Source organism: Huiozyma naganishii, chromosome 5, assembly GCF_000348985.1.
Source record: "Huiozyma naganishii CBS 8797 chromosome 5, complete genome".
Taxonomy (NCBI): Eukaryota; Fungi; Ascomycota; class Saccharomycetes; order Saccharomycetales; family Saccharomycetaceae; genus Huiozyma; species Huiozyma naganishii.
In genome coordinates, this window is record NC_035926.1 from 154,515 (window position 1) to 179,993 (window position 25,479).

The 25,479-nt window shown below is 48.0% G+C and overlaps 13 protein-coding genes and 1 non-coding gene across 14 annotated transcripts; 7 read left to right on the plus strand and 7 right to left on the minus strand.

Annotated features, from left to right (window-relative positions):
- Window positions 1-94: 94 nt before the first annotated feature.
- KNAG0E00830 (40S ribosomal protein uS2) lies at window positions 95-1,168 on the minus strand (the record flags this gene model as incomplete). Its single annotated transcript, XM_022608064.1, has 2 exons — window positions 95-757; window positions 1,079-1,168. 2 exons carry the CDS (start codon window positions 1,166-1,168, stop codon window positions 95-97), a joined length of 753 nt encoding a protein of 250 aa, XP_022464597.1.
- A 735-nt stretch (window positions 1,169-1,903) lies between these two features.
- FRE8 (putative ferric-chelate reductase) lies at window positions 1,904-3,865 on the plus strand (the record flags this gene model as incomplete). Its single annotated transcript, XM_022608065.1, has 1 exon — window positions 1,904-3,865. One exon carries the CDS (start codon window positions 1,904-1,906, stop codon window positions 3,863-3,865), a length of 1,962 nt encoding a protein of 653 aa, XP_022464598.1.
- Window positions 3,866-4,477: 612 nt separating this feature from the next.
- CDC5 (polo kinase CDC5) lies at window positions 4,478-6,613 on the minus strand (the record flags this gene model as incomplete). Its single annotated transcript, XM_022608066.1, has 1 exon — window positions 4,478-6,613. The coding sequence occupies one exon, from the start codon at window positions 6,611-6,613 to the stop codon at window positions 4,478-4,480; it is 2,136 nt and encodes a 711-aa protein (XP_022464599.1).
- A 1,692-nt stretch (window positions 6,614-8,305) lies between these two features.
- On the plus strand, window positions 8,306-10,594 carry TOP1 (DNA topoisomerase 1; the record flags this gene model as incomplete). Its single annotated transcript, XM_022608067.1, has 1 exon — window positions 8,306-10,594. The coding sequence occupies one exon, from the start codon at window positions 8,306-8,308 to the stop codon at window positions 10,592-10,594; it is 2,289 nt and encodes a 762-aa protein (XP_022464600.1).
- Window positions 10,595-11,003: 409 nt separating this feature from the next.
- On the plus strand, window positions 11,004-11,294 carry MIX17 (Mix17p; the record flags this gene model as incomplete). Its single annotated transcript, XM_022608068.1, has 1 exon — window positions 11,004-11,294. One exon carries the CDS (start codon window positions 11,004-11,006, stop codon window positions 11,292-11,294), a length of 291 nt encoding a protein of 96 aa, XP_022464601.1.
- A 322-nt stretch (window positions 11,295-11,616) lies between these two features.
- Window positions 11,617-12,387, plus strand: AIM34 (Aim34p; the record flags this gene model as incomplete). The annotated part of the gene is made up of 1 exon (XM_022608069.1): window positions 11,617-12,387. The coding sequence occupies one exon, from the start codon at window positions 11,617-11,619 to the stop codon at window positions 12,385-12,387; it is 771 nt and encodes a 256-aa protein (XP_022464602.1).
- Window positions 12,388-12,985: 598 nt separating this feature from the next.
- On the plus strand, window positions 12,986-13,957 carry TAF4 (Taf4p; the record flags this gene model as incomplete). The annotated part of the gene is made up of 1 exon (XM_022608070.1): window positions 12,986-13,957. The coding sequence occupies one exon, from the start codon at window positions 12,986-12,988 to the stop codon at window positions 13,955-13,957; it is 972 nt and encodes a 323-aa protein (XP_022464603.1).
- A 256-nt stretch (window positions 13,958-14,213) lies between these two features.
- On the minus strand, window positions 14,214-16,202 carry KNAG0E00900 (lysophospholipase family protein; the record flags this gene model as incomplete). The annotated part of the gene is made up of 1 exon (XM_022608071.1): window positions 14,214-16,202. The coding sequence occupies one exon, from the start codon at window positions 16,200-16,202 to the stop codon at window positions 14,214-14,216; it is 1,989 nt and encodes a 662-aa protein (XP_022464604.1).
- A 358-nt stretch (window positions 16,203-16,560) lies between these two features.
- RRN11 (Rrn11p) lies at window positions 16,561-18,021 on the minus strand (the record flags this gene model as incomplete). The annotated part of the gene is made up of 1 exon (XM_022608072.1): window positions 16,561-18,021. One exon carries the CDS (start codon window positions 18,019-18,021, stop codon window positions 16,561-16,563), a length of 1,461 nt encoding a protein of 486 aa, XP_022464605.1.
- A 571-nt stretch (window positions 18,022-18,592) lies between these two features.
- KNAG0Etrna3D lies at window positions 18,593-18,664 on the minus strand. Its single transcript has one exon. It is a non-coding gene; the product is annotated as a tRNA-Asp (tRNA).
- Window positions 18,665-19,917: 1,253 nt separating this feature from the next.
- On the minus strand, window positions 19,918-21,513 carry PRB1 (proteinase B; the record flags this gene model as incomplete). The annotated part of the gene is made up of 1 exon (XM_022608073.1): window positions 19,918-21,513. One exon carries the CDS (start codon window positions 21,511-21,513, stop codon window positions 19,918-19,920), a length of 1,596 nt encoding a protein of 531 aa, XP_022464606.1.
- A 336-nt stretch (window positions 21,514-21,849) lies between these two features.
- Window positions 21,850-22,179, minus strand: SOM1 (Som1p; the record flags this gene model as incomplete). The annotated part of the gene is made up of 1 exon (XM_022608075.1): window positions 21,850-22,179. One exon carries the CDS (start codon window positions 22,177-22,179, stop codon window positions 21,850-21,852), a length of 330 nt encoding a protein of 109 aa, XP_022464607.1.
- Window positions 22,180-22,372: 193 nt separating this feature from the next.
- Window positions 22,373-23,989, plus strand: PCM1 (phosphoacetylglucosamine mutase PCM1; the record flags this gene model as incomplete). Its single annotated transcript, XM_022608076.1, has 1 exon — window positions 22,373-23,989. The coding sequence occupies one exon, from the start codon at window positions 22,373-22,375 to the stop codon at window positions 23,987-23,989; it is 1,617 nt and encodes a 538-aa protein (XP_022464608.1).
- A 720-nt stretch (window positions 23,990-24,709) lies between these two features.
- KNAG0E00950 (NAD(P)H-dependent oxidoreductase) lies at window positions 24,710-25,474 on the plus strand (the record flags this gene model as incomplete). Its single annotated transcript, XM_022608077.1, has 1 exon — window positions 24,710-25,474. One exon carries the CDS (start codon window positions 24,710-24,712, stop codon window positions 25,472-25,474), a length of 765 nt encoding a protein of 254 aa, XP_022464609.1.
- Between the last annotated feature and the right edge of the window lie 5 nt (window positions 25,475-25,479).

Genomic DNA, 25,479 nt, shown 5'->3' on the forward strand with positions numbered 1-25,479 from the left:
AAACATTACAAACTAAAAAAATACAGTAATAAAGAGTGATGATATCTTTTCAATTTTAAAGATTATATCGGGTAGGAGAGTTTATGGAACTGAATTACCATTCGGCGGCATCAGTGTTCTCTTCAGCCCATTCAGAAGCACCGGCTTGTTCTTCGGTGACTTCCTCCTTGGACTCTTCCTCAGCACCTTCGATAGCCTCTTCAGCAACCTGCTGTTCGACTTCTTCTGGGTTTCTGTAGAAGTATAAATCTGGCATGATGGACCATGGCTGAGTTCTGTCAACCAAAGTACCTCTTAATCTTAGAACTTCTCTGGCCAACAAGTACCAGATCAAACCGATGGAGTGCTTACCTCTGTTGTTACATGGGATGGCAACGTCAACGTATTCGGATGGGGAGTCTAGATCGGTCAAAGCGATGACTGGAATGTTAACGTAGGAAGCTTCCTTGACGGCCTGGGCATCGGATCTTGGGTCGGTGACAATAACAATTCTTGGTTCCTTGAAAGAACGGGTGATGTAGTTAGTGAAGGAACCTGGGGTGAATCTACCAGCAATGGCGGTGGCACCAGTGTGGGCAGCGTACTTTAGGACGGCTCTTTGACCGTATGTTCTGGAGGAGATAGCAACGACATCGTCAGCGTTTGGAATGGCAGCGATGATTCTGGCGGCCAAGACGATCTTTTCCCAAGTCTTACCGACGTTGATGACGTGGACACCGTCTGGTCTGGCGTTGAAAACGTATGGTTCTTGGTGGACCTAAAAGGAAAATGAAAAACGGGAACCATTATAATGGAAGTGAATATTCTGTTAGTAAAAAAGAAATCCCACAGTCTGTGTATTTGGGCTGGAAATAGTATATGTTCGACTGTTATAGTTTCTGCTTCTTGTCTGCAAACCAACAAAGTTCCATCACTTCTGAAAAAACAAAAAATAGACAGATCTAAGGACGCTCTACAAGCGGGACGTACAACAATCAATATACCAATTCACATGTCGTGAGCTGAAGTAGACATAAGCATGCGCGTGTACCAATCGTTCATTATAATTTCCACCCATAAAATAAATCTGTCAACATACTTGAACGTTTCTAGCACCCAAATGGGCGTTAGCAGCCAACAATAATTGGGCGTCTTCTGGAGTCAAGTCAAAGGTAGCTGGCAGGGACATCTTCGCTGAACTTTATGGACTGTATTGGATGTTTCAAACGGAGCTCAATCTTGATCTTTAAAATTATGTAACCAGTTCACTTGCGCTAGTATAGACCGTAGTTAAGTTACCCAGTGGCCGAATATTGATACTGGTCTAAAGTGAAAAATTCACTGGGCTCCCTCCAACAGAACGGCTAGGCAGAGAGCACTTCCCCCGTCTAGGCAGAGCTCACCGTTTTCCAGACGGGCAGAAACAGAATCCCCCGAGCCCGGGCAGACCGCAACCAGCCTGGCCCCAGACGGAGCATCCCGCCCAACAGCCCCACGGGCGTCACAGACCCTGCAAGCACGCCGTATTCCCCGCCCTACATACTGCGCTGACCGCCGCGCTGTGTGTTTGTTTCGGTGCGAACAACTGGTAATTTTCAGGATCTGAGCGGCCAAAGCACCAAATTACCAAAATAAGAAATTATTTGAAAGCAACAAAAAATATGAATAAATAAATGTACGGATGCAAAAGACATGTTTTGTGACTGCTTCTGCACCCAAAAATGAGAAAAACTCGAAATTGTGGGTGTCTGATATGCCCGCTGTATAGAGTAGGCAAAGGGTATTATTATTTCCCCAGACTAGCATATGGACTACTATGGGCCGATCGAGACAGCTCTTAAGGTTTGTCAGAGAGGAATGAAATCTCCGCTGCTTTTCCACACCTCTGTGAACAGTCTGTTATAGCTTTTAGAGAATACTACCCATGCTCTTGAACGATATTTTGAGGTGGATCCTGAAGGGTCTACCGAATTTCCAAGAGGGTACCGATGCAGATCTCGAAAGGAGAAGAGAAAATGTAACCAAGTATACATTATGGTGTTTTTGCTTTACTACACTGATTATCTGTTTTTTGCAGCCTAGCTGGTACCTGTTTTCCATGACGAGGAGGTATTTTAGGATTTCTTACAAAATAAAGCATCGTCTTCTGAGGCAACATATGTGGGTACACCGACTGAAAATTTACCACAACAAATCCCTGCAACAATTCCTTATCTGGACCATAGTTTGTACTGTGTTCTCTGTCTACGGTGCAAGGCAGGATCTTTTACAGATAACGAAAAGGTTTGGAAGAGTATCCGTGGCGCTTATGCCACCGCTGCTATTCCTGACGTTGAAACCTTCACCGTTGCCGCATACTTTGTACTTGACTCTACTGCCGCTTCATAAATGGATTTCCCGGATAGTGGTACTGGCAGCTGTAGTACACACATTACTGTACGTGTATTACATGCACTCAAAGGGCGTACTTTTACTTAAAATGAAGAAGCTGGCAAATATCTACGGTGTGGCAGCAATGGCATTGTTGATTCTAATTGCTGTTACATCTTTGCGGGCGGTGCGACGCATTAATTTTAAATTATTCTACATTGTTCATTATCTCAGCACCTGGGCATCCATTTTCTGTGTCTACCTTCATGCTAGACCTGGTGTCCCCTACTACACCGCACTGAATTGCGTTGTGCTTGTGGGTCAGATACTGTACCGATTAGCACACACGAGCACTACAATACCCAAAATCACGCATATATCACCCTCACTGACTCTGTTTGAGTTCCCACTCTCAGATTTAGCCAAACTACCAATTTTACCCTCGTCCCACGTTCGTATTCAAATAAGAAGCAAGAATGTTTGGAAGCGCATTTTCAATAACACTGTGCCGCTAACGCACCCATTCACCCTGGTCAACTTACCCACGGAAGATCCCGTGCGGTTACTTATTCGTACTGGGAATTTCACACTCCTTCAGGGCGAGGAGTACGACATTACAGGTACTTTTGAACCCGTACTGAACTTTATATCCAAGGATCCATTACCATGGGCAAGTATGAACCCATACCAGATTCGATCCGCTCAGTTGAAATGCTCCCCGTTACATTACATAATTAATGCTCAGACGGTACTAATTTGTGTTGGTGGATCAGCAATCTCGTTTGGACTGCCATTGCTGCGTATTTTGAACTTCAATGGTGTCAAAGTCAGGTTACTGTGGGTTACGAGAGACTACCGAGATTTGAAGTTTTTAAACTATCACAAGAACTATCTTGAAGGACTGGAAATTTATATAAGTGGGAATATTGAGAACGATCAAGACTTACAGCTGGATTATTATGACCAAGATGACGATATCGAAAATATGATGAATGAGACTAATTTCCTAAATACAGGTCTGACCGAAACGAACGCATTAGTACCAAACAATCACAATTCAACCACGTACGGCAGCACCAGTGACAATGATGAAATAGATTTCACCAACAGTTTTAAGAGGAAAAAATCAAAGTCTCAACTCAATTTGGATAATTTGTTCATTGAACAATCGACTCATCGACTTAAATTACAAGATGTCTTCCGTAAATCTGTCGAAGTAGAACCACCACTGGAATCGCCTGAAATCACCAAAATCAAAATTCCGTCGTGTGTAAAAGTCAGCTATGGTCGGCCGAAACTAGATAGTTCCCATCTTCAATGGTGCTTAGAGAAAGAATGTGACTCTGAAGTTGATTTAGCAGATAACCAGTGCCCGATTCACGAAGAGCAGGATATATCTTCGGCGTTATCTCAGGTATGGATTGTAGCGGCGGGACCGCAAGGTCTTGTTGAAAATTCAAGGAGATGGGCTACAGACTGTGGCTTGAGATTCCATGCAGAGTCTTTTGTGATTTGATAGAATTAATATAATGGTGTTCAGTACATGTGACAATTCTTTCTCAAAATCGACAAAAAACGAGCTAGCATACGTCAACTTTGTCTTAAACATCTCATTCTGATCTAACCCTACCATTAGACTGAAGGTTATTCAGCGGACTAACCTGAACTCATAGCTTAAAAAGAGGGAGTTGAGCTATTGACAAAGTTTACGCTTCAACCATTCATTTAATCCACCTATCATCACTGTCGGTACAAGACATGTGCTTATTTATTGCATCTCTACATACTTGTCTGTAGCTACAACCGAAGCTTCTACAGAGCTGTTATCCAGCGATGCTTGTCTTTTTTTGTTGTTACGTGAATCATGCAGATTTTGGATATATAGAAATTATTTCAGGAGGAGAGGATAAGTATACCCTTATTACCTCATTAAATGCAAATATGTATAGTAGATTCGGGGAATAAAACTTTGGGGAACAATCCTCTGGAGACCATGTCTTCAGGGAAAATGGTACTCCTTTCTCTCATAAAGTTGGAAACTTCTTGGAGAAAAAAGAGAATATTAATTGTGGAAAGCTTTCTACAGCGAAACCTGGGAAAAGGCAAAGGTCTTCACGTCGAACATTTCCTAGTCGACCCTTATAACTGAAGATTTTTGCTTTAATGCTTCCTTGATGATGACTATTTTCTCCATGAAATTACTTTCTGGGTAACTGGGGATTGTACCATACTTCAAAACTTCTACCAGGGGATACGTCAAACTTTCATGAGATGGGGAAATATACGTGACCAGTTTCCCACCTTCTGAGATTGCCAGTTTGTGGTGATCTTTGAAGTTGAACTGGAAAGTACCATCGCTTAACTCAAACATGACAAATGTTTTGTATCTCGTGTACCTTCTTAAAAAGACGTCATCCTTGTGATACTCTTCCCTTCCAAATGTTGAAACCCTGCTCAAGTTTGCCTTCATGTACTTTGAAAAAAAATCAACCACCTCCAAGTGTCTCAAAAGCTCCTGTGGTTTTTCCTTCAGTAAGTAATGACTTGCAACCCAACCTTCACTTTTATCATAACTAATATACCAAAACTCTTCCGCATCTGCCAAGCGAAGGACTGTGCAGCCGTTGTTGAACAAAACCCCAATATCTTCCGTGGACAATTGGTAAGAAAACCCGTGTTTGTTGGAGTAGTCTACCCATTTAGTAACAATCATTGGATGCTTGATAGGAGGTAATCTAGAAGGTGGTAACCCGCCCATCTTTTTCTGTGCCTCTGCCTCCAGGATACCGTTGAGAGTCAAACTGCATTCACTGGCCAATATTCTTAGAGATATCTCCGATTTGATGACGTTTGTCGAGTTAGCTACCAGGTCTTTCTTCAAAGTTGCCTGTTTTGCTCTTCTTATTCTCGATTCCCTGGCCAAGTCGTTTAGCTTTCTTTGTGCGTCTAGATCGACAATTTCTTGGTATTTATTTCTAGTATCGCCAGGTGACAGGGATTGCGGCAGTATAGTACTTGGTCTGTAATATGAGGAGCCAAGTTTGTCGACATCTTCCGGAAGTTGCTGTATGGATACCTGCTGCCAGTCCTTTGCCTTGTTCAACAGACCGGATCTCTCCAGACAGTTTTGAAAGTTAATGTAGGACTCTTCTGCTGATATTATTTGTTCATAGTTTGGGTCCTCCGACATTACCGTACTCAGGGTGCACGATGGGAAAATACCTCTAAACCACACGTAGTCTATTATTTCTTCGATGGAAGGTCTTTCTAGAGGGTCAGTGGATAAAATATCGTGGATCAAAGTTTTCGCCTCGTTTGAGATGTATTTATCTTTGGGGAATGCGAAGTCGCGGTTTTTGATCCTTTCGTATATCATGTTGACATCCTTAGATTGGAAAGGTGGTTTGCCGATTAGTAAAGCGTATATCATCACACCAATGGACCAAATATCGACCTCGTACGAGTGTCCTGAATGTTTACCCATTAAAACTTCCGGCGCAATGTAATTGGGTGTACCGCAAACGGTGTATTTACGTTCTCTATCGTTTGCCAGGACGGCAGCGAGACCAAAATCACCAATCTTCAAGTTATAATTCTTGTCAAAGAATATATTACCCAATTTCAAATCTCTATGGATCACTCTTCTTGAATGCATGTATTTGATGGCACCACAGATTTGTGTCATAAAATATCTGACCTCTGGTTCTGTGACAGTCCTTCTTTTCTTCAACAACTCCATCAGGGATCCATTGGGACATATTTCCAACAGGATGTACACGTTGGTATCGTCCTCAAAACAGTCGATGAATTGGACCACGTTGAAATGTCTCATACTTTTATGGATTTGAATCTCTGAAAGTAGCTTCTTTCTAGTCTTCTCGGATTTGATGGAGATCTTGGCAACGGTCTTGGCAGCAAATATCTTACCACTCTCATCTTTAATCTGGAAACAACGGGCAAACCCACCTTCCCCCAAGAAATGTCCCCTGTGGTAATCTCTCCCCCTAGTTTTGATCAAAGATGGTGGAGTCTTACACAGTGCGGACAATTTTTCCTTCTTCTTCTTAACAGGTGGCTGCTGGTCTTGAAGATGAGGATTTTGTTGCTGGAAATCAACTCTTTTGTGATTACTGTGCGGCACATTCTCCTTATTTTCGAGATGTTGTGCTGACGAGTGAGCTGCATTTTTGACCGGTGTTTGAACTGCATTTGACCGTGTGTTCAATTGCCTTTCATTGATCGATTGCAATGGAGCCAGGGACATAATTTCTTTTTCCCTTTCCCGCTGGTACTTTCGGTGATCGAGGAGACGTTAGTTGCTTGTTATCGTCAACTTGCAACTTTCACTTAAGCCTCTTCTTTTGTGTCACCACCGTCGAGTGAAAAAAAAAAAGTTGTCTAAAAGTGGAAAATTGAAAACAAATAAAATATTGTGATCCACCAAGTGAGTAGTATAGATGGATAGGTAAACTCAGACGTATGTTCTTCAACTACAACAGGGCAGGTAGATGGATATAGCTTTTTTCCTTCTTTTCCGGAGTAGGAGGGTCCCTGAAAGATCTCTGGTCAAAGCACAATCTTGAAACAGTAAAACGGTTGATGAGTTAGAAGAAATATTTCTTTTCAGGAACGTCGAGCTGTACGGTTATATATTTTCAGTCCTACAAAAGGAATTGGGAGATATATATATATATAGATAGGTGTTTCAGATCTATATATACAACTGGGGGAAGGGGTGATGGTGAGAACCGCAAGGGAAAAGAGTAAATCTAATCGTAATATAACACTCTGTTCACACAGTGAAAATTTTCGATATTTTCCAAAAGAAAGAATTCGATGTTTACCGCTTTCCGCATTCGGCGATGTTTTCCTCGAGCCGGTTTGGGAAATGTAGTGAACTCGTAGGGTTTTGACCAGAGAGGCCTCTGTGTACCGGCAACAGCAGCGGACTGGGTACACTCGCTGTTGCCTTGAGGAAACAGCTGCTCCGTATTTCTTTTACTCTCGCTGTTTATTGGTTTTGAACTTATTGCAAGACTTGTATCCATGCTGCCCTTCATGAAAGAGGCAGCAGGATTCAATGCTAAGTAGCGCTTTGTCCCCCTTTTTGTTTCCCCTCTGAAGGGCTAGTCCCAGAACTTGCCTTTTGTATGTTCAGAAGAGGGAAAACAACATTTACATATCATGCATTGGCGCATTTCCTGCTCATCCACAGTATCGCAAGTAGAATCTATCAAGAACAATTGATGTTCTGGAATGTGCTACAGCCGTAAAAATACTACAGTAAGATCACATTGTCATCAAGTGCTTGTAAATGCACCACTGACGTGAGATATACGAGTACTTCTCTCTACATAGTACACCCTCTCTATTTTCTTAGTACTAGGCATATTTTAAAAACAAACAAACAGAACGAAACCGAAAGCTCCCCTCTTTACCAGGTACATAGCAAACACAAGCAGAAACTGCAATCTGATGGGTCGAACAGTGTGTGGCCCTGCCAAATGTACTAAGTTTTACGTTATTCGCTAATAACTACCCGATAATGGGATGGGTGAAACTCTTGGTTTCTAAGAAAGAGTCGGAGCTGGTCGCGTGCCCTCCACGCAACACGGATCACTGAACAGAAATCGCTCACCAATGCGTAGTGCAGGGGTATCCAACCAGTTTGGAGTTAATTGCTCCATCGCATGCCAGTGCTAAACCCCATTGCGCGCACTACCTGACCGCCTCACCTCCCCCCCTCGGGACTGCCTTCTCAAACCGAAGTCACATGACTTTTCCGCTACTTCTAAAATTTTTCTCTCTATTTCTGCGGTTCTTCTCCTCTATAACGGGGACGATGCAGAATTTTTGTGACGTGATGCCGCCCGGTTTGTTGAACTTCAGTGCGATTTGGCATCAGTGGGACCTGCGTTCGAGGTGAATCTCCCCCGGGGCTCTGTTTTATGGTACGATGACCACTGGAACGTGGAACGGTAAGGAAAGCAGCTCTGATTCTGCGTCTGATGAGAATTTGAGTTTGAAAAGACGCGCAGAGAATAAAGCATCGCGTGCTGTACTGATGGATTCGAGCGAGGAGGATATCCCCCTGTCACAGAAAACAACGCGGAAGAAACACAAGAAACACAAGAAACGTAAGTTAAAAAAGGAGGAGAAAGAGGAGGAGACCAAACCTAGTTACGACAGCGATGAGAATCTGTCTGCATTGCCCAGGAAGAAAGTCAAGACGGTTAAACGCGAGGAATCTTCCTCGGGATCCCCCGACGAGTCCGCTGTCAAGAGGGAGAAAGACGAGGAGGCGGAGGCGGAGGCTGCAGCTGAGTACAAGTGGTGGGAGGAACAAAACAACGACGATTCAATCAAGTGGACCACTTTAAAGCACAACGGTGTCATGTTCCCGCCGGATTACCAGCCGTTGCCCTCGCACGTGAAACTGTACTACGATAGGAAACCCGTGGATTTGCCCCTGCCAGCGGAGGAAGTGGCCGGGTTTTACGCGGCACTGTTGGGCACTCAGCACGCTGAAAACACGATTTTCCAAAAGAACTTCTTCCAGGATTTCTTGCAGATCCTGAGGGAGAACGGTGGTGCCCTAAATGGGATTAACATTGTGCTGTTTGATAAATGTGACTTCAGCAAGATCCATGGGTACTTGGAACAGAAAAAGGAGGAGAAAAGGCAACTTAGTGCACAGGAGAGGAAACAACTGCGACAAGCGAAGGCCGAGGAGGAGGAACCGTACAAGTTCTGCGAGCTGGATGGCCGCCGTGAACAAGTCGGTAACTTCCGCGTGGAACCACCGGACTTGTTCAGAGGCCGTGGTGCGCACCCTAAGACAGGTAAATTGAAGAGAAGGGTGTACCCTGAAGACATAATGCTGAATCTGAGTAAAGATGCCCCCATACCACCGGCCCCAGAGGGTCACCATTGGGGGGAGATCCGACACGACAACGCCGTTCAATGGCTGGCGATGTGGAGGGAGAATATCTTTGGATCCTTCAAGTACGTGCGTCTGGCGGCAAATTCGTCTCTAAAAGGTCAGAGTGATTTTAAGAAGTTTGAGAAGGCGCGGGAGTTGAAAAAATACATCGACAGTATCCGGCGTGACTACAGGAAGAACTTGAAGAGTAAAGTGATGTTGGAAAGACAAAAAGCTGTCGCGTTGTACTTGATTGACGTGTTTGCGCTGAGAGCCGGTGGTGAGAAATCTGAGGATGAGGCGGACACCGTCGGGTGTTGTTCTCTGAGGTACGAGCATGTAACTTTGAGACCACCAAAGACTGTTATCTTTGATTTTTTGGGCAAAGATTCGATCCGGTTCTACCAGGAGGTTGAAGTCGACAAGCAGGTATTCAAAAACTTGACAATATTCAAGCGTCCACCGAAACAGCCTGGTCATCAACTGTTTGATAGGTTGGACCCGTCGCTATTAAACAAGCATCTTCAAAACTACATGCCTGGCTTGACCGCGAAAGTGTTCCGTACTTACAACGCATCCAAGACGATGCAGGATCAACTCGACCTGATACCAAACGAGGGTACCGTTGCAGAGAAGTTGCTACGGTACAACGCGGCGAACCGTGCTGTGGCGATCCTGTGTAACCATCAACGGACCGTCACGAAATCGCACGCACAGTCGGTGGAGAAGGCCGTGCAAAGAATAGAGGAGCTCACTTGGCAGAAGATCCGTTTGAAGCGGACCATTTTGCAACTCGAACCCTCGGAGCGCAAATCTGATCCGACATTCTTCGCAGAGATCGACACTTTGACGAGAGAACAAGAGGAGGCCATCCACAAACGTGTCTTGGGACGAGAAAGGGCCAAATACGAGAAGAAATTTGCCCGGGAAAACGAGAAACGACAATTCGACGGCGGAGAACCTCTACCACCTTCGACCCTGACCGAGTGGCTTGAGAAAGTTGACCAGATGGGGCAAGAGTTTGCCACTGAATTGGAGACTGGGCTAGTCGCCACGAAACCATCGCTGAACACCGTTGAAAAGCTGCAAAAGCAAGTACAGAAGCTCGAGGAGCGCATCAAGACGGCCACCGTGCAGCTACGCGACAAAGAGGAGAACTCGGAGGTCTCCCTGGGCACATCCAAGATTAACTACATAGACCCACGTCTGTCCGTTGTCTTCTGCAAGAAGTACGGCGTGCCCATCGAGAAAGTGTTCACGAAGTCTCTCCGCGAAAAGTTCAAGTGGGCCACCGAGTCTGTAGACGCGGAATGGAGGTTCTAATGGGACAACCCACCCCCACGCTACAGCGGTTCGGCCGAACGAAAAAAAGCGTGGGGGTGGGGCAGCGCTCGCCGAGATCTCGCAGATCACGGGACCTTCTCCGCAAAATCGGTGTTTCCCACTTTCGCTCCGAGGTCCCGGATTCGTCGGGCGAACGAAACGTATAAATAGCAGCGATTTGAGAACTGTTGAGTGGGGGCCTCTAGACCAGACAGCACGGCACAGCACAGACAGTAGGTATGGCACGTTCAAGAGGAGGTTCAAGACCCGTTGGGAGATCCCAGCCGCAGAGACGTTCTGCTTCGACGATGGCTGCGCCAGCGAGGGCTGCGCCCGTCGCGGCGGCCGCCCCCGCCGCTGCAGGTGCTCCGTCACGGGCCCCCCCGCCTCGGCCCCAGCACAACCGGGGATGTTTGCGCAGATGGCGTCCACGGCAGCCGGTGTTGCCGTCGGTAGTACAATCGGACACACGCTAGGTGCCGGGCTAACAGGTATGTTCAGCGGTGGCGGTGACAGTGCAGTGGACACTCCACAGAGCAACGCAGCGGTCCTCGACAACACGGAACAGAACACTGCTCGGTGTGACGTCGACGCTAGAAACTTCACCAGGTGTCTTGACGAGAACAACGGGAACTTCCAGATATGCGATTACTATTTGCAGCAATTGAAGGCCTGCCAGGAGGCAGCGAGACAGTACTGAGTCAGCGTAGTGTACACCCAGTATTAATCTATACAAATACGATCCCCCCACCACCCCCATACATATTTATATATATATATTAGCGAGAGAGCAATGTACTCTCTCGCCCATCCTGTGCATATGCTTAAGCAACCAAGACACAGCCAAGATCAATCCATCAACGTAGTACCACTCGTAGCATCGACTATTGCCATCGCAGCATCGTCCACTGCAAGATTCGATCAAATCGTTAAAACTAGTCAACAAATGAAAACACGACGAGTCTCGAGGGACCTCGAACTGTTGGGCCGTGCTGTGCTGTTGGGACGTTTAAGATAGGGCAATGATACACGCTGTACGGCCGCTTGTGAGAGGGACCGCACGGTCGTCCCTGTGGTCGCGGTGTGCGACGCTGGCGATGCGTCGCCCCGCGAGGTTTGTGAGATTGCTGCATGTTGAGGATGCTGGGGCTGGGCCAGAAATGCACGAGGCACCCGCGATCTACCAGGGGATGTCTGTGAAACTGCTGAAGGATGAGTGTCGGTCCCGCGGGCTCAGGGTCTCTGGGAAGAAGTTGGACCTAGTTAACAGGATTGTCGATTTCGAAAGGACCCAAAGTTTGCAGCACGCGGGTCAAGATAATGAACACGAAAGCCACCAACGGCATATCGATGAGACACATGAGCTACTGAGAGATGCAAGGGAGCATGCAGAAAAGATAGACGCAGAACTGCGTCTTCTCGAAGTGGCAGCTGAAAAGGCGGAACAGGATGCTGCTGGGGAGAACACGGCGCAACCGGCTACTCCTCTTACAGAGGCACAACGGGCTACCTCTTCTGCTGAGACGACTCTCCCCCCATCCCACGTGGAGATATTGAAGAGCCAATTGTCGGAAACCAAGTCGTACGTGGACTCATTGGAGGCCAAATACGAGCAAGTCAACAACCAGATAGCAGCACGCGAAACAGCAGAGGAGCAGACCAACAGTGGCCCTAACTCCTCCACGCAGGAGGACAAATCGCAATCGCAGAACAGTGTCGGATACGCATTGGTTGCCCTTGGTGGTGCCCTCGGTCTTGGCTGGATCTTCCAACGCAGCGAAAAGCGTACCTGATACCCGGGCGGATGTGTTGGGTGCGAGTGCCATTGGGACTAGGTCCTCCCACACAACCACTGATTTAGGGTGTACTACCTCCAGGATCCTCTATATCTGGGATCTACTACACCCAGGATCTACTACATACATGTATATGAACAATTCTAAAAATACCTTGTACTTATCGCGCTTGGTTCAGTGGTCTCCTTAGAAGGAGAGTACGACATGCAAGTCATCGCTTCCACAATTGTCCTTCCATCGCTACTGGGACACTGCTCTTTCGGTACGTGGATGCTTCACCAGTAATCGTCCAAATACCGCTACATATACCCCAAAACGGGCTGCGAAACACCAGGGAAAAACCAGAAGCCTCTACAATCACATTACCATCTCAGATGCCACTACCAACCAGCTCAATGGCGCTCCCACTGCACTCCATGGTCCCAACTTGACCTGTGACAAGTCTTCACTGACGCAGTTCTGCAACTGATTACCCGGACATATATCAATAGGATACTGTCAAAGAAGAAGATGAAGAAGAAGAACCTCTTGACGTCTTGACGACTGGAACGGTGGACGGGCGGACACTGACTGAGGGTATACGGTCCACAAGAACATGCCAAACAACAAACGGTCCGATTCGAACCCGAACAATGACGGCGCTGGACCCTCTGGGAAGAAACAGAAGGTCCAGGCGGCAGACTCGCTTGGACTGGCATTACCGAAGGTAGACGAAAAGAAGAGCAAGGGCAAGAAGGGCGCGCATGGCTCGGCAAACGGTGCCAGGAACCAAGGTAAAGCACAGACAGATCCCAATAAGATGCAGGATGTGTTGTTCTCTGCTGGGGTGGATATTAAAGAGGAGGAGGCACTCCTGCAGACATCGACGAATCTGTCGAAGAAGAAACTCTCGCAGCAGCGGAACGCGGCTGCAGATGCTGTCATGATGCCTCCTCATCAGCCATTTTTACACCCGGACCAAGTTCTCGCTACGATGCGGAAAGCGAGCAAAGACGCGCAGTTCAACTCGAACTTCATTTCGAGTTCGAACAAGAAGGCGGACGTTCTCGCTGTTGTGTCCAGTGCATGCGAGTACTATATGAGGGATATTGTGACAAATGCGCTGGTGATATCGCGACACAGGCGGCGCGGGGTGCAACTTAACACGGGGAGGAGAAGCGAAGTCTCAATAGCGCTCAAAAGTATCGCGTTGACCCAGAGGAAAGAGGAGGAGAAGAGGTTGAAGAAACGGATTGCGCTTGGGTTGGAGAAGGAAGATGTCGACACACAGGTCAACTCAGAGGAAACACTGCATCGTGCATCGAACCTCACGGCGACGCTAAGGGCAGGGACGAAGAAACAGTACGGATGGCTCACATCCTCCGTTGCCAAACCCACTTCGTCGATGACGAAATCGATGGGTAAAGTAGCGAACGATATAAACTCTCGTGGCGATAACGGTCTGAAATTCAGAGAGGCCCGTGAGGAACCGGGCATTGTCATGAGAGATCTCCTTTTTGCATTGGAAAACAGACGAATGGGCGTGAATAATGCCATCACGAAGGGGTATGCCAAGATAAGAGATTGATCATAGTAATTCAGTCCCCGGGTCCTGGGTTCTGGGGCTGTTCCCTTTCATTATCTTTTCGAGCAGGAGCAATAAACGGGAGAAACAACAACAACCGGAAGGTTTGCCATCCCCGTATACAAGACGTCTTTTACTCGATTTGACACCGTTTGTAACAAGTACATTATAATTCAATTGGAAAAAAAGGCCTTGACGAAACCATAAGCGGAAACTAACTACATATACGTATATTTAAGTATATAAAAACGTTCCATGATCAAATGAACCCAATAACAGAACCCAACATCGCCACAAGTGTGATCAAACGGCCCGAGACAGAGTCCACATTGACCGCGTTAGCAGCGTTCTTTCTTACTTTGGATTTTGACGAGACGGAACCAGTGGACGAAGCGACCACAGAGCTGGCGTCGGCGGACGCAGTACTTAGTGCAGAAGCCAACTGGGACGACTGGACCTCAGCAGCGTCGGAAACGCCCAACGCTGGCTCGTTAGAAATGGTACCGTTCCAACAGTAGTTCGTGAAACAAGTCTCACACTCACTTGGTAAAGTGTAGTTCAAGGATTGTTGCTTACGTCTCATGATGGCACACCCGATACAGCCCAAGAAGTCCTGATCGTCTGTGAAATTCCCCCTTGTTGCAGACTCGAATCCGTTTTGGATCATACCGTAACGTTCCCTGGCAGAGTACGACATCTTGAAAGTGGACTGGTTCCCGTTGAAGGAGTGTCTTGCGTTTGGAATGTAAACGACAAGAGGTGGGACGTATTCCAAGTCGGTCAAGTTACGAGCGTCGCAACCGAAGAAAGTTGGTTTCTCATTCAACCCCAGGTTGACGAAAGTGTTCACGTCAGGGACGTATGGGAATGCGGTGTCCTTACCCTGGGCACCGAATTGACGTTGGTACGTGTGCACTAGGGAGTTACCGTCTGGCCAGGACAGGTTCGTGTCCGCGGAGTTGTCCAATGCGAAGACGACGTCCAGATCACGCTGCTCTTGGATCAATGGGTACAGTGGGATGTTTTCGTCGTCCTCACCACCGTCAACGAGGAACAGGTACTCGGAGTCAGAAATACTGGTGGAGGCATTCCCCATTTGGAACTTGGCGTCCTTGAATGGGTTTGGTGCGTAGATGGCGATATCGTTGTAATCCTCAGATAGGTCTGTTAGGAAGTGGGTGGCCAATTGCGTGATGAATTTGGGGAGACCAGTGCCGTTGATTCTCAGCAAGAACTGGTTGAACAGAGTTGACGAAGTGCCCATAATGAACCCGGTGTTGTCAAACCCGGCAACACACTGGCCCTTGTTCACTGGCTTACCCTCGGACACATTTGTACCCAGGTACTTGACGTCTGTGAAACTGTTCACCGTTGGATCCCACGACCCCATTTCAAATGGGTTGAACTCGAACAGGGTAGCGTTGAGGTCGATGACGTGCGAGCCCGGGTATCTCCCATCTGCAATGGAAATCGGGAACGGCATCTCCGCATTCTTGAACACCTCGGCGTCCCTCAAAGTGGACCAAGTGTACGCTTCACCACCGCGGTAAAGACTAGGGAAGAAATTGTACGACAACGCACGACCCCAGACATCGGCCAAAGAGATATTGAACCCTGCGTCCTGCTTGGCGTTGACGGCGTCCGAGATGTGGTCCCAGCGGGACCCGGACTTAAAGATGTTAATCCCACCAGGGTTGATGATGGAGTGGTCGATGTCCCAGATGGAGTCGTCCACGGTGAAGTTGTCCACGATCGTCTGCACGGAGGTCCAGTTATTCCACGCCAGCGTACCAGTCAACCAGTTACCACCGGACAGACCAGCCAAGTAGGTGGCACTCTGCAGCAGCCCGCCGAGCCCGTTCTCGTTCGCACCACGGGTCCTGTTGTCCATGGCAGCGAGCATACCAGCACCGCTCAGCATGGCCCTGTACCCACCCCCAGAACAGGCAATCCCGATCTTGGGGACGTTGCGTCCCGAGGACGAGTTAAACAGCTGCCCAAGCAGCGAGTCATCCGAAAAGTTCGCGGTCGACCGCTGCAAGAACTCGAGCAAAGCGGGCCTCGTGACGTTGTTCCGCACACTCAACCACTCCCTCTCGTCCTGAGACAGGGTGTGCGACGCGTTTCTGATCAGATTGATGTCATCGTCACAGGTCACATTCCCGGGCACGTAGCTATCAGTGGGGGACCAAGCGGAGGCCCCTGAAGCAACAGCCACCAAAAGAGCCAATTCTCTAGCAGCCAGCATTTATAAGATGCAAACGAGATCAAAGAAACAGCAAAAGAAGAGCAGCTAAAATGTATATAGACTAACCTTAGTCAATAAACCGTTCACCAACCTTCAAACAAACGTTACGCTCCCGTCTCCAGCAACTACAACCACTTCCATTAAACTTCTCCTATACGATCAACCTCTAAAACCATGTATATATATATATTTATATATTTTATCCATAAAGGGCCTGTTTAACAAATTCTCAGAAGGTCCCGCAGAAGGCGCTGCATCGGACAAGAAAATGACGCACAGCAGCAGCCTCCACCGTCCAACACCCGCTGCCGATGAGGATGGACACTTCGAGGTGTCGCATCTATTAGCACTCGTCGGGTTACAAAAAGTTGTCCGAGAGTGGCTGTGTGTCGAGCGCCTGTAGGAAGGAATTGTCCTCCTCTATAGGGAATGCGTCGATGTCTGCCTGATCTTCGGCCAGTTCCGTGTCCCCGAGGCCGTAGTTCTCGTAGTGGGCAGGGCTTGAAGGTTGGTCCCTTGGTGTGCTCTGCGCCGTGAGCCGCTTCTCTATTTGCTGTAGCTGTCTTTTGATGTATCCCGTCGGGAGTTCCCAGTACGCATGCGCCCGGTGTCTTGCCTGGTCGGACTTCTCCTCCGCGGTGTGCAAAGTCTTCTGGCATCGGGTGATGCTCTGAACAACCTCGTTGCGCCGCAAGTCCATGGTCGACGAGGAGAACGCATGCACGTTGTGCGTTAAGTCGCTGTGGATGTTCCTCGAGAGGATGTCTGCCTTGACAAAGTAACACGAACAATAGATGAACCACACCTCGCTGTCGTCCATGTACGGCGGGGTCAACAGGAGCTCCGAGGTTTTGTCCGTGAGAAGCTCCAAAGGTTCGAGCGTCGTCGGGGCGCCCTCTTGTGCTTGCTCGGTCGCTGCCCTCAAAGACAACCATAGCCACGTCGTCGTGTACTGTGCCGTGTGAGTGCGCGAACCGGACCGGAACGCGGGTGGAAGCCTGTGGTTGACGTTCTGGATGAACCTGTGCTTGTTCGAGTACACGCTGTGCATCCACTCGAGAAAGTCAATGGCGGTTGTCGAGTCCCGGCGAGCAAGGATTGCGACACCTAGGTTCCACACAGCTCTGATGTCAACCCGGGGCATACGAATCAGCAGTGCAAACACTTTGTACGCCAGGTTCCAGTTCTCGGTGGAGATGTGCCGGTGCAACAAGGTCACGAGCAACTGAATATGCTTGTTCTCAAAATGCGTTGTTTCGTCGCCTCTGGACACCACATCGTAGCCATCTATCTCAGCGGAAAACTCGCTCGAGCGCACCCTTGACACATGCAGCAAGGGCACCTCCATCTTCCGTTTGGCCCTCCTCTCAATCGTTTGAAGTCTGTTGTAAGACACAAACTGCCGCTGGATGGGGACTTTCCTCCTTTCAGTCGCAACGTGCCACACTTCGTACAAGTCCTCCGGCTTCTCGTGGTTCTTGAAATACTTGCGCTCCTCATGCCCTATCTCCTCCTCCTCCTTCTCTGGCAAATCCCCCACCTCGTCCTGCGCTTCACTGGAGTCTGACTCAAAGCCATGTTCTTCTCGATCACGCAAATCATAGAGTCTCCTCTTTCTCCCTCTACACACTCTAGACCTGCTTTCGTGGTCATCCAACTCCGTGTGCGAGCTCTCGGGAGTCAGTTGTCCATTTTCATCGTGGATTTTGATCCGTTTGTACTGGTTCTTGATCTCGTTACGGTACCGGTATCGCAATTTCTTTCTAACAAGACTCTGCGACTCAGAAAACGACCCGAGAAGCACCGGTAATTCAAACATTGAGCGTGGTACACAGCCGCTGGAGACCCTTTCACTGTACTTTGCTTGTCGCCGATGCGATGCGATGCGATGAGGTGAACAAAGATTTTTCATTTTCTGCAATTTTTTGTTTGTTTGTTAATCACCCTTCATAGTATTCACTGAAGACAGGGACAGAGTCCGCGATGAATGGTGTCTGGAGTCGTACCATCGCCTCGCACATGTGATACTTCTATAAGTGGGACTGTGAGTAGCTACTATTCACTCCCACAGCTTCTTTCTTTGATTTTGGGACGTATGGTTACAGTATTCAGGTACAAGTTTAACAAGGGTAAGGCCAATCCCCTTCCATTTCTAGATCACAAGACGATCATTCTTTAACACTTGTGTTAATCGAGACATAAGCGTGTTGGTCAATTCAATGATTAACCGAGAAAGTGCTGTCGTTTCATGTTACATATGTTCTTTTGAACGTTTAAGTTCCCTCAACTAAAAAGACCAGTACTTCCCGTTAATACAGAGGTGGATCACAACTCCTAACTCCACAGGATGCTTCATTGCATGGAAGTTTGAGCGATTAGCCAAAAAAAGACTCCGCGACGGGGAATTGAACCCCGATCTGGCACGCGACAAGCGCCCATTCTAACCATTAAACTATCGCGGAAATCGATGATGTATTGCTTTGTAAGATAGCATTTTGAGTAAGCTCTAAGTTATATAAGAGTCTAAACAGTGATCAATTGTTTGTCCTCTCTACATAAGGAATATATAGAAAGAGAATATATAAAGGAAGCGAGACAAGGATTCCAATGACTGGAATCTGTGGCCTTTATATAATAATTGGTGAAGCTGGATCAGACCGCATTAGCTTGGGTCTGTCCGTTCGTTATATGTACATTGCGTGTTGCGTGTTGTATGTTGCGTGTTGCATGTTGCGTGTTGCATGTTGCACATTGTTTGTCGCTAAGGGTTGCCTTGTGGAAAGGGCTTGTTGGTTTGTGTCTGAGAACTGTGAAACTGTGAGAGTTCGTGGTGAGAGCTGGGTCTCGTGATTGAGAGCTGGGTCTCGTGATTGGAACTGTGTGAGTTCCATATTACATGTTTAAGGTTCGAAGAAGAGAGATAAACCTCGATTTTAACACTAAAATACGGTATAAGGGCTTTCTGGAGGCAGGCGAGCTATTATGACAATTAAGGATGGAACATTGATCAAAGATACCGAATCAGGGCATATCCGGATACAGAATGCACTCCGCAAGAAAGAATGACCCAGGAACGGTGGAAAACAAAAACAGGCACTCCCAGATAACGGAAGGTGCTGTCAAAAATGACAGGCCACATACCACGAACTATAGTAACGCCGATCACACTAAGATCTATAAAGAACTATCGCGATCCAATCAATACAATGAACGGTTTATTTCGTGGGGTTCCAGATTCCGCAAAATTAGCAACGTGCGCCATGTCAAAAGCACCTTGTGACTCAGTATACTGCACCGTTCTGACCATTTCCGAACACATCTCTCTTGTAGAGCGATTCCTCCCACCAAAAAAATGGCATTACCGAGTTCCCCAAGAAAATAAAAACATAAACAGCACGTACGAGAAGAATCAAATTGAAACCATTCAGGAACATCCTCAAATTGTAACACTCCCGCACGTCCATGATCCACTTCAACTTCATAACTGTAGTGTAAACATATAACCTTTTTTTTATGTATATTATCCTTTATATAATTGCGAGGACACGAGGGTCCGTTATATTTATATATGTGTATGAACTATCGTTATGGATATTGGTATTTTTATTGTAGAGCACTGCGACAAGTATCGGACAGATGTATTCGGTAAGATAAAAGCGAAAAAAAAAAAGACAATAAAGGAGCGAGGTAGCGGTTGGGCCGTCACTTTGCGGGATCAAAAGATATTCAATTTCCCGAACATGGCTCTGACCTGTTCGAACATGGCGTCGGAACTCGCCCAAACGTTGTCGTATTCGTGTGCGAATAAAGGTTTGTGCGATTTCTTGCCCTTGTCGCCCCAGAAATCGGATAGGTCTGCGCCACCGCCATTGTAGATTAGGGCGTTTGGTGTGTCCTCTGGTAAGTCGAATAGGACGCCCTTTGTCGAGTAGTCGAGCAGTTTCTTCTTTAGTTGTTCTGGAGTGATTTGTGCGGATGTGCCAAATTGACTTGACTTCTCCGGTTGTAAAGACAGGAAGTAAGTCAACAGCCCAGCAACGTGAGGAGAGGCCATGGAAGTCCCCGATAAAGTAGCCGTGGCGTCGTCTGAGCCGGTGTAAGTGGACAGGATGTTCAAACCTGGAGCAAAGATGTCGACACAGGACCCCCAGTTGGAGAAGTACGCTCTGTCGTCTGATAGAGTTGATGCACCGACGGTGATTGCTCTCTCTGACGCGGCAGGAGACGTGTTACAGGCGTCTTGGTTTTCGTTCCCCGCAGCGACGGAGAAGTGCAATCCCAACTTCACAGCGGCGTCGACGACACGATCCAACGATGGGGACTTCCCACCACCTAGGGACATGTTAGCCGTGGATCCCTTGAACTTCTTGTCGTTTGATTTCGCTTTGCTCGCGTGCTGTTTGGCAGCGAACTCGACACCCATGATAACATCGGACATGGACCCGGACCCGTTAGAGCGGAGCACTTTCACGGCGATGACGTTGGCGCGCTTGGCGACACCGTAGTGCTTTGAGGCGATAGTCCCCGCACAGTGGGTCCCGTGTCCGTTCCCGTCCTCGTCGAAATCGTTGTCAGGGATCGTTTTCCCCCACTGGGCCCTGCCCTCGAATTCTTTGTGCTTGACGTTGATCCCCGTATCGATGATGTAGCTGTCTACACCTTCGCCAGCGGCGTCATCGTAGAGGTACTTGTTAAAGGACCCTAGGGACAGTGGGTCTCTGTGCGAGATACGGGCCAACCCCCAAGGAGCGTTGTTCTGAGTGTCGAACTCGTTAGTGTGCACCTCGGAGTCCTGCTCCACGAGTTGCACAAATGGCGAGCGTCTGACGAGTTCCAACACCATTGGAGACAGTTCAGCAACATAACCGGACAAAACGCCCTCAAGGTCGAACGAGTCCAGCACGTCAGCGACTATACCTTGTGCAGAGACGTCGCTCGTCTCCAACAGAACCTGTTGCAACAGCTGCTTGTGTGCACTAATCTGTTCAGCCGTGACACCTTCTTTGAACAAGATGATATACTTGTTCGAGCGCGAGCTGGAAGCGGAGAGAGCTGACCCTGGAGTGTACAGTGGAGCTAGTTCTTCTTCGTCGTGCGCCTCTTTTCCGTGCTTGCAGGGGCGGTGCTCGTCCTTTTCGTGCTTGGGTCCGTGGTGAGGACGTCCGCGACGGCCGTGTTCTTCAACATCGTGACGACGCCCCCCATGTTCGCCCTGAGAAACCCCTCTCTCATCTCTAATCTCTGGCAGAACAAGAGCCTCGGCGACCCTGTTCAAAGCAACCGCCCATAGAACGGGCTGTGTAATCTTCATTTCTGTGTGTGTGTGTGTGTGTGTGTGTGTGTGTGTGTGTTTGTATGTGTGTGTGTCTATATCTCTTCTCTGCACTCCATCAGCATCCGCCACCCCCTGTGCAGCTCCCCGTCCCAACCATCTTTCTCCTTATATAGTACACAATTTTTTGTCTCGCAGCGAGAATAAAAGGGAACTTGCAGCGATAAGACCCAGAATGTGTGTGGCGCGTGGGTGTGGGGTGCGGAGCAGGGCGCTGCCCTGCGCGGCGCTAGCATGTCGTGCGGAATCGGGGCTGAAACACACCCTAGAGGTTATGGCTGTCACGTGATAGGTGCCGTGTTTCGCGATGTGGGATCACGTGGACGGTTTCGTGGTATGTGATGTGGATTTTCTGTCACGTGCTGTGTTTCCGGTTGTCGTCTGGGGTGATTTGGGATTCGTTCTGCTGGTGGTGGTGGTGGTGGTATCACCAGTAACCTCGTACCGCTTAGTGGCAACACATTTGCCCTTGTTTGTGCCCTCTTGCGAGGGACACTGCTCGAACAAACGCCTGAACGGGGCGCATTGCCATTGCGTGCCGTCGTTTTCGCAGCGGAACTGCACGAGTTCCTTCAACACGCAGCCGTCTTGTGGCTGTGGTAGTGGGACATCGTTGCGTGTCAGGACACGTACGTTCGGTGCCATCTGTGCGCGTGTGTCGTTCTCTGCCTTACAGCAGGGTACACTCTTTAGTCTCATGCGTATTAGCGAAAACCGTATATATATTATATAATCCGGTTTTAAGATATATATATATATGGATTCTGCATGTAAGGTGGGGGGTCTGTTCAATTGACTGGTCAGAAGGGCAATTGCACTTTCCAATACGCTTGTCAGGATGAGTAGAGAGGCTGTCAGAGCTGTGTTTGATGCAGTATGTACGACAAAGGGGTACACGTACACGTACGGGACTGCAGGGTTCCGGGATAAAGCTGCAGTTCTAGATACAGTCATGTTTGCGACAGGGTGTGTTGCCGTGCTGCGGTCGTGGAGGCTCAATGGGGCACAGGTCGGGGTTATGGTCACCGCTTCGCATAACCCACCGGAGGATAACGGCGTGAAAGTCGTGGACCCTGAAGGTGGGATGCTGCCCGAACAGTGGGAACCTCTTGCTACGCGGCTTGCCAACCTTGCTGCGAATGGAACCTTTGATCAGTGGTGGGAATACTGGACCTCGCTTGTGGAAGAGGGCAACTACACGGGGGGGGCACGGTTATGTGTCGGGCACGACACGCGGGAATCGAGTCCGCGGTTGCTGAAGAATCTCATGGATGCAGCATTGGCAGTCTCTGGAGGTTCGATTACTATCAGCAAACCCTGGATTACTAATCACCCACAGTTGCACTACTTGACAAGTCTGCAACGGGACGGCGTGACAGATGCCGCAGCGTATAACGACCACTTCCAAGGATGCTGGCAGAAACTGTTCCCGGATGGTGTTGTTGCCTGGCCCTTCGACAGATTGTTCATCGATACGGCCAACGGTGTAGGGGCTGTGCAGTTGCAACAGTTCTTTAAAGGGTGGGCCGTGGACCAGAATAAGTTTAGATTGTTGAACACAGACTACGGGACACCAGAAAACTTGAACGTAAAATGTGGCGCCGACTTCGTCAAGACAAACCACAGACTACCAAGCGAAGTCCCCGATCAGCGAGGCACGAGCGGCGCTCTGCCGGATCTGTACTGCTCCTTCGACGGTGATGCGGATCGGATCGTGTTCTACTTCGTCAAAAACAAACAGTTCCACCTGCTAGATGGGGACAAAATTTCCACCTTGTTTGCCAAATTCATCGGTCAGTTGACCGCACGAGCTGGTGCGGATGATAAGCTGACCGTCGGTGTCGTCCAGACCGCGTACGCCAACGGGAACTCCACTCGCTACATTGCATCAGAACTCGGCATCCCCTCTGCCTGCACGAAGACGGGAGTCAAGCATCTCCACCATGTCGCGAAGACGCAGTACGATATTGGGATATACTTTGAGGCCAATGGGCATGGAACCGTAGTTTTCTCGGACAAGTTCAACGAGGTGGTTGCAGGGGTCGCCAGTACAAATGACGCAGCAAGTACTTTGTACCATTTCAGCAAACTGATCAACCAGACTGTTGGAGACGCTATAGCGGACATGCTGGGTGTTCTCGCTGTCCTTATCAAGCTGCAATGGACCCCTGAAGTTTGGGGTGCAGAGTATACAGATCTTCCTAACCTCCTGACAAAAGTTGTCGTCCCAGACAGGAGCATTTTCGAAACCACAGATCAAGAGAGAAGACTCGTTTCACCAGAGGGTCTGCAGGAGAAGATAGACGCCTGCGTCGGCAGATTCAAGAGAGCAAGAAGTTTCGTGAGGGCTAGCGGTACGGAGAACGCAGTGCGGATTTACTGTGAAGCAGAAGATCCCCAGGAAGTACAAGAACTGTCCAAACAGGTGACAGAAGCAGTTCTAAATAGCGTTTGAATCCTGCGAGCAGTTGTTGTTGTCGCTTGCATTATGTAATGTACGTACTTCTTCATGTACAGTACCTTCGTCACTACACCGTGTCGAGAAAACCATGCTCGGTTATACTGTGTGGCTTCATGTACTTGATGAAAAACACAGTGTGTTTGAATTCGAACTTCTTTTTCCATTCGAAGTGAAAGTGGACAGTAAGTTTTGCATCGGCGTAACGGTCATACTTTCAGGATGAAAGCTACATCCACGAGAACACATACACCACTCATATTTCTCAGGTAAGTGGTTCAGATCGCATAGTGCTAATTCTGGAAATGCGTTTCGTACCTTCTCCTTAAAAGCAGTTGCAAAATTGAGCAAAGATTCCGCGAACGTATTCAGAATCAGAAGTGTTTGCTTTGTTTGAACCCCATCCACTAAACTTTAATGTTATGATACGAAGAATAAACGCAACGTTATAGCACTTACTTGTTTTTCGTATAAAATTTCAAATGTTAAAGAATCCTGTCCCCCCCAGATTCCATATACTATAAACAGCAAACAACCACTCCTTACTAGGCCTTAAATGAGCGTCTGCAATGAGTTCATCCCTTTGAGTATCAGCTCACGTCACACAGCTTTACGGGCAATTTTCCTATTTAGATAGACCCTCGAAAAAGACTCCGTTTGCAGTTCCTTCCCTTGTTACTTCATAGATCACTTTGACTGGGGTACGGACACTGAAGAATGAAAGTGTTTGTAGTGTTTGCTCATCCCGATATTAGGTCATACAATGGCTCTTTGCTCAAGGTGATGACCTCGCATCTAACTTCACAAGGTCATGAAGTTAAGGTTTCGGACTTATACAAGGAGAAATTTAAGACAAACGTTGATGAAGATGATTTCCTGAATTTCGAGAAAGGTTCCCGTCTAAAGATCATTGACGCATCGATGGATGCTGCTGCGGAAAACGCTTTGACAGACGACGTGAAAAAGGCCCAAGAGAATCTGTTATGGGCAGATTTCATTATATTCCAATTCCCCCTATGGTGGTACAGTGTCCCCGCCATTTTGAAGGGCTGGTTCGATCGGGTTTTCTCTGGGGGTTTTGCATATGGTATTCCTAACGATGATGGAATGGGGGATGGGATTTTGAGGGGTAAGAAGGCAATGTTGTTGACAACGGTAGGTGTCAGGGGCGAACCATACGGGCCAAGAGGTATCAACGGTCCAATGACTGATCTCCTGTTCCCAATAACCCATGGTACCTTGTTTTTTGTTGGATTGACAGTTTATCCGTCGTTTTGTATTTACCATGTGGATCACGCTACCCAGGAGACGTTCGAACGAGATTCGATAAAGTTAATGGACACATTGGATAATATTGATTCCATTAAGCCAATACCATTCCGTAAACAAACCCGCGAGGAGTATACGTACCCTGGTCTGGTGCTAAAGGAAGGTGTAGAGACTCCTGGCGCAAGAGGATTTGAATTACAGCTTACCGGGTAGCGTGC